Source organism: Borostomias antarcticus, assembly GCF_949987555.1.
Source record: "Borostomias antarcticus genome assembly, chromosome: 7".
In the NCBI taxonomy this organism is placed as follows: Eukaryota; Metazoa; Chordata; class Actinopteri; order Stomiiformes; family Stomiidae; genus Borostomias; species Borostomias antarcticus.
The window spans coordinates 8,384,066-8,391,565 of NC_140240.1; the positions used below are offsets into that span (position 1 = coordinate 8,384,066).

Below are 7,500 nucleotides of genomic sequence, written 5' to 3' on the forward strand. Positions count from 1 at the left end.
ATGGTTGTGTGTGGAGGGTCTGGCTATGGGAGCCACAGCTCCGGTCAAGGTGGTGAGTTTAAACACCACCCTGCCTGTGCTAACGGCTGGGGCGTGCTCTCTGATCAGCGCATGTTGATCGACTCTGTGTGTGTGGTGTGTGTGCGTGTGTGTGTGACAGGCTTGTTTGAAGTGGTCGTTCTGGTCCATTTCAAAGGTAGGGTGCTGATGAGAGTTCCTGTGAAAAGCGGGTGGATGTTGTGGACGGTGGCGGGGGTAGGTGGGGGTAGGTGGAGGTATTGGGGGTATTGGGCCTGATGAGGGCTGCTGCTCTTCAACACTGATTGGCATTCACAGCAGAGACTCTGGAATGCTGCTAAATAAGAAATTAGGCTTTAACTAAGCTGCACCATTCAGCTGTTTAACTAAGCTGCACCATTCAGCTGTTTGAAATTCTGTCTTCTCAGGCCTTCTATTAATAAGTGCATAATTGATTAGGGTGAGCATACGTGCCGGAACACACTTTAAATGACATGCACACACACACACACATGCATGGATACACGCAGGCATGCAGACACACACACATGCACACACACGCACCCACACACACACACACACACACACCAATGCACACACACACACACACACCAATGCACACACACACACACACACATCTTCTCGTACCGTATAAACAGGACGTTCCTGCCTATTCCTATCTCTTCCCTCTTAAACCTCCTCTGTTCTGTAAAGGAGGAGTCGCTGGAGCACACACACCTCCACTGTTCTCTCTCTATCTATCTCTTCCTCTCACCCTCTTCTCTCTCTCTCTCTCTCTCTCTCTCTCTCCTGCCCTATGTCAGCAGGTACAACATAATTCCCATCTCCCCCAGAGAGACATGAGCGGACGCCCTCGACTCAAACGCTTATCAATAACCTCAGAGCGCTGTCTCTCTTACTTTCAATTCTGAGCCACATGCATGAACACACACACACACACACACACACACATTGCTTTTTCCCTTTCCTGGTCCCTATTTGCCTCGTCAGTGCTTGTGTGTATTCACCCAGGTGCAGGGAGATTGTGGAAATGCACATATACTAGAGCGCTAGTCTGTCCCTCTGAGATACTAGAGCACTAGTCTGTCCCTCTGAGATACTAGAACACTAGTCTGTCCCTCTGAGATACTAGAGCACTAGTCTGTCCCTCTGAGATACTAGAACACTAGTCTGTCCCTCTGAGATACTAGAACACTAGTCTGTCCCTCTGAGATACTAGAGCACTAGTCTGTCCCTCTGAGATACTAGAACACTAGTCTGTCCCTCTGAGATACTAGAGCACTAGTCTGTCCCTCTGAGATACTAGAGCACTAGTCTGTCCCTCTGAGATACTAGAGCACTAGTCTGTCCCTCTGAGATACTAGAGCACTAGTCTGTCCCTCTGAGATACTAGAACACTAGTCTGTCCCTCTGAGATACTAGAGCACTAGTCTGTCCCTCTGAGATACTAGAACACTAGTCTGTCCCTCTGAGATACTAGAGCACTAGTCTGTCCCTCTGAGATACTAAAGCACTAGTCTGTCCCTCTGAGATACTAGAACACTAGTCTGTCCCTCTGAGATACTAGAGCACTAGTCTGTCCCTCTGAGATACTAGAGCACTAGTCTGTCCCTCTGAGATACTAGAACACTAGTCTGTCCCTCTGAGATACTAGAACACTAGTCTGTCCCTCTGAGATACTAGAACACTAGTCTGTCCCTCTGAGATACTAGAGCACTAGTCTGTCCCTCTGAGATACTAGAACACTAGTCTGTCCCTCTGAGATACTAGAGCACTAGTCTGTCCCTCTGAGATACTAGAACACTAGTCTGTCCCTCTGAGATACTAGAACACTAGTCTGTCCCTCTGAGATACTAGAACACTAGTCTGTCCCTCTGAGATACTAGAGCACTAGTCTGTCCCTCTGAGATACTAGAACACTAGTCTGTCCCTCTGAGATACTAGAACACTAGTCTGTCCCTCTGAGATACTAGAACACTAGTCTGTCCCTCTGAGATACTAGAGCACTAGTCTGTCCCTCTGAGATACTAGAGCACTAGTCTGTCCCTCTGAGATACTAGAGCACTAGTCTGTCCCTCTGAGATACTAGAGCACTAGTCTGTCCCTCTGAGATACTAAAGCGCTAGACTGTCCCTCTGCGTGTCATGCTTTTAGGGCGGAATCCTCATTACGGCAGAGCGTCGCAAGGGTGCATGACCTCCAGGGTGGAATGATATTCAGATGTGGATGACCTCAGAGTGCACTCATTTTCACTCGAAGGAATGCAATTCATGTTTAATTATCCCCTTATATGTTCAGTTGTTAGAAGTTAGCACTTGCCGTTTTTGATAAGCACTTGTATGTTTACCTTTTACCGATCCGGTGTCCCAAGTCGTGCATCCGGGTCCATATCCGTAGTCTAATAATTTGTATTTACCGCTGAAGATAATAATGGAAACTAAGATGTCGGCTATCCTTTACATCCCCCTTTTCTCCATCATAAACAGCATTAAACACGACATAGTTTAAAAGGACCCGATTATACATTACTATAGTGCTCATATTCTTGAAAGGTAGACCTAACAGAACAAAATACACACAAGAACAAGTAGGTCTTACCTGTATGTGTTTATACTGTATGTTGATACTGTTGATTAAATTCAAATCGAATCGTTCATACATCGTCTTACTCGACAATCTGAAAGTGGAAAGTGAGTATAGGCCCACACATGTCAAAATTAGATATTTGCAGGTTTGATTTGTGGCATGGGGACAAGTGTATTGAGACCCCTATATTTACAATATAAATGTTAATAATAAAAAGGTAAAAAAGTGCTTCCTTTTATCAACGGAACATACTGTACAGGTATAGGCTAACAACATAGGGGATAGCCAACATTTCCATTACTATCTTCTGCGGTAAATACAAATGATTCGACTATGTAGCCTACGGATATGGACCCGAAGGCACGACTCAGGAGACCGGATTGGAGGTAAATAAACAAGTGCTTATCAAAAACGGCGAACAGACAAGTGCTTACTTCTAACAACTGAACATACATGTAACAACATAGGGGATCATTATTATTATTATCTTCCGACGCACGACATGAATTGCATTCCTTTGCGAGTGAAAACGAGTAGCCTACACCCTGAGGTCATCCACACGACTCGGGAGACCGGATCAGAAAAAGGTAAACATACAAGTGCTTGCTTCTAATACATACAACTTCTAACAACTGAACATACAAGTAACAACATAGGGGCTAATAATAATAATAATTATTATTATTATTATTATTATTATTATTGTTATTAACTTCCGACGCGCAACTTGAATTGCGTTCATTCACGAGTGAAAACGTTACACGTTACACAAACGTTACTGATATCCTACATCCGGATATCAGTTTGGCCTGGAGGTCATACGCCCTTGGGACGCTCCGCCATAATGAGAATTCCGCCCTAAAAGCAGGGAATTGTCCCTCTGAGATACTAGAGCACTAGCCTGTCCCTCTGAGACACTAAACCAGCAGACTGTCCCTCTGAGCTTTGGGAAACACAAGACAATGCTCCCCACAGTTCAGCCCCTTAACGAGTGCTGTGGGGGCTGGTTACGGTCCGGCACGTTCTCCACTGCGTGTCTCAGACCATCGCTCTCTCACCGAAGAAGATGAGGCTTGGGATGGAAGGTTCTAGCATAACCCCTAATGATCCTCTCTCCCCCCCCCCCCTCCCCCACACCTCTAGGCGAGCCTGGCCAGCTGAAGATCTACCTTCCCAAGAAGCTGCTGGAGTGCTTACCCAAATGTTCCTCCCTGCCCAAGGAGCGCCATCGCTGGAACACCAATGAGGTGAGAGCCACCCCACCCCCCCTCAGACACACAGCTGAGGATCAGGGAGGTAGAAAATGACACTGGGGGCTGATCCAGAACCATGCGTCTGTACAATGAGGCGTCGTCCCATAAGCTGCATTGTGTGAAAAAGAAAAAACTGTTTTCCAATGCAGTCTTGTCATTTGTGGCTTTGGCAGTTGCTTTATTTTGGTTTGCTTTTTTCTGTTGGTTGAAATTTGTCCGTGAATGCACGCGCTTGTATTATGTATATGTTGGCGTGGGTTTGAGTGTGTATCTGTGGGTTTGTGTGTGTCATTATAGATTCCCAAGCTCTAAATAATTATGGGATGTATAGCTGATTTGCCTTGTGGTTTTTCTCTGAGCAAAGAAACGACATCTTTCATGCGATCTGTCTCAATGAAGGTCATACAAGGAGTTAAGCGGAAAGCCCTGCAGAGCACTGTGCTCTGTGTGTGTGTGCGTGCGTGTGTGGGTGTGGGTGTGAGGTTCAGAGATGAAAGCTGTGTGTGATCTCTCCTGTCTTGGGTCTGCGTTGGTAACACAGGGACGACAGCACATTGACACAATCTCTTTCTCTCACTCTTTCTCTTTTCCTCCCTACTGTACCTCCTCATTTCTGTGCCTCTCTCCCCTCTCTCTCTCCTCTCCCACCCTTCCTCCCTCCCTCCCTCTACCTCTGTTAGATGGTAGAGTGCAGTCTCAGTTCAGGGGAAGGTTGGGTGTCCCTGAGCGCATTTCTTCAAAGCTCCTCTTCTACCATGGCAGAAAGTTTCCTGCATACTTAAATACTCCTTTGTGTCTGCCTCTCATGGCAGTGTGTGTGTACGTGGGTGTGTGTGTGCGTACGCATGTGTGTGCATGAGTGTGTCTGTGTATGTGCATGTATGTGTGTGTGTGTGTGTGTGTGTGTGTTGTTTTATAACTCAGCGTGGCTCTGACTGCTGTTGGTGATGGCTTATCAACAAGCTTTCTGTCATGCGTACTAGGTGATTTCTGTCACAACTGAATGTTTGTGTGTGAGAGAGAGAGAAAGTATGAAAGTGTACGCGTGTGTGGGTGGGTGGGGGGGGGGGGGGGGGGGTGGTTGTGTGTGGGTGGGTGTAATATTGGAGCCTCTCCCTGCTCAGTTATTATGTTTGGGTGTCTCAGCATGTGATGTTTAGGTGCTGGATTATGTTGTGTTTGTGTGTGTTGGATTACTCTGACGTGTCAAGATTAGGACGACCGATTAGCACAAACAGTCGGCATCTGACAGCCTCTACATCCTCATTCTCACCCTGGCTGCCGTGTGTGTGTGTGTGTGTGTGTGTGTGTGTGTGTGTGTGTGTGTGTGTGTGTGTGTGTGTGTGTGTGTGTGTGTGTGTGAGTGTGTGTGTGTGTGTATGCGCACTCGTGTTTTCGAGTGTGTGCACACACGCATGTTTGCTGTGCATGTTTGCGCACGTGTGTGTGTGTGTGTACTGTGTGCACAACTGTGTCCGCGCGTGTGCCTGGCGCGCGTGCGCGGGTGCGGGGGTCGTATGACCTTTTGACCTCTGTTCTGTCACGGTTGGCTCGCCACAACACCTAGACCTCTCCTGAGCACTGAGCCGTAACCCCCCCTTGCGTTCCCTCTCTCCCTCCTCTCCTCCCTCTATCCTTCTCCTTCTCCGCCCCTTCCCTGTCTCCCTCCCTCCCTCCATCCTCTCCCTCTGCTGTGTATCCACTGACGTGTGAAATTATTCGGGGATGGAGGGATGGATTTCTCCCTGTAGGGCTGAGCGGAGGTGTGAGGCTTTTGTTCAATAATAGATTCGGGGTGTATGATGTGCTCCCAGTAATGATGCTACGCAGTAGCTTTTCGTACGTTCGCTAAACTACCTCTGACATCATTCCCAGGCACGTGGTGCTACGGCAACATGTAACGTTGAGTTATTTCTGCGCGGATACGCTTGAAGATGGTTCTAGAAGAAAATAAAAACCAAAACCATGGAGGCCGCGGTCTCACTACGCTCTCCGGAACCCACCAGTCTGTTTTGCATGTCACACGTGTGTGTCTGGCTGTGTCGCCACATGATATTTACATGATTACAGTATGTGGAGAAACGCCTGATCAGAAGGACACACACACACACACGCACACATATACACACCGACACATGTCCTATCTGAAATAATGCCGGACTCCATAGGGCGCTTGTGTGTGTGTGTGTGTGGTTGGAGGCAGGAGGCTCCTATAGTAACAGATTGGCGTATGTATCTCCATATTGATGGTTAAAGCGTGTGTGTTTTACATGTGACACGCGTGTGGTCCGTTGCTGTCATGACAGCGTGTCTGATGGCTCTGTGATCAGCTCCTCTGGCATCGCCCTGCCTGACGGGTATGACAGGACAAACACTAGCAAGAGCTGACCAGAGCTGACCAGAGCCATCTAGCTGGGCATTCAGCCTCTATAGCCTCCATTTAGTCCAACCTCCCCAGTCACACACCTGCATGGACACACACACGCACGTGCATGCACACACACACACACACGCACGCAATGGTTCCCTCTGGTGTGTGTGTGTGTGTGTGTGTGTGTGTGTATGGGAGAGATCTGCTGAGAGTTCTGCTGTTTCTCCTCCTAACAAGCGCTTGCTGTGGTGGTGACTCTTTTAATTAGCACTAATTGACTTTGCTGATTGAGTCAGAGCAGTGTGTGTGTCATTACTGGTCCCCCCCTCTCCCTCGTTATCCCTCTCTCCCTTTCCTTTCCATCCTCCTCCTCTCTTTCTCCCTCTCTCTCTCTTTCTCTCTCTAAGCCACAAATTACCATATTCTTTTCTTACATCAGCTACATGCAACAGACAGATACAGTGCAAATTCCCATGTGCTAGGGATCACTGGTACATCAGACACTCCAGAAGGATGTACCTGGGAGTAGAGAGGCAGGAGGGCAGCTAGCAAGGATCGGGCGGGGGCGGCGGCGCTCATCCGGTTGCCTGTTCGTCCGTTTGTTCTGTCTGTCCTGGGAGATATACCAGAGCCCAACACTAGCAGTGCTTGCCACAGCTACTGTGATTTTTCCCATTGCTAATACATTTTTGCTTTGTGCACAACAAAGGGGACCTTCTACTTCCCAAATCCAGTTTAGTTTATGTCTGTGCTTCCTAACTTGTTCTGTGTTCCATGTTAGGACTCTTATTGTTGAGTGTGAGGTTAGGTGCATTGTGGGTACAATTATTGTAATTAAGTCATTGTATTTCACAGCAGAAATGGGTCTAGTATTCTATTGGATACATTAGAGTAGACTAGTGAACGTTTTGTCTAGGTCACATAGGGGCGAATTCACTAAAGGATTGCGCAGCTTTTCCTGACGCAAAGCCTGTGCAAATAAGTCAAAAATTATGTTTGCTATTCACAAAGCCCTCGCAAAGGGTGAAATACGGTGTTAACTGCGTTGCGTTCGTCATTGCGTTGCTCTGCGCCGGTGTTATTAGCTCATATTTAAATTAGGTAATATGGGCGGAGAATGTTCCCCTTTCTATGCAAATGAACATTATTGCAAAACCCGCCCAATTCACAAACATCGGCGCAAATTGCCTCACGCAGTTAAAGTGAAATTAATACCGTTTTCAGAAACGTGGTGGTATTTAAGCGCAAGGG

The 7,500-nt window shown here is 47.4% G+C and overlaps 1 protein-coding gene across 1 annotated transcript in view; it reads left to right on the forward strand.

Annotated features, from left to right (window-relative positions):
* The window catches only part of camta1b (calmodulin binding transcription activator 1b), a gene marked incomplete at both ends in the record, with an annotated part of 72,746 nt that overhangs the window by 8,304 nt on the left and 56,942 nt on the right, over positions 1-7,500 (forward strand). The window contains 1 exon segment of the mRNA XM_084441314.1: positions 3,769-3,872. Within this exon segment, the coding sequence (XP_084297440.1) occupies positions 3,769-3,872 (104 nt within the window).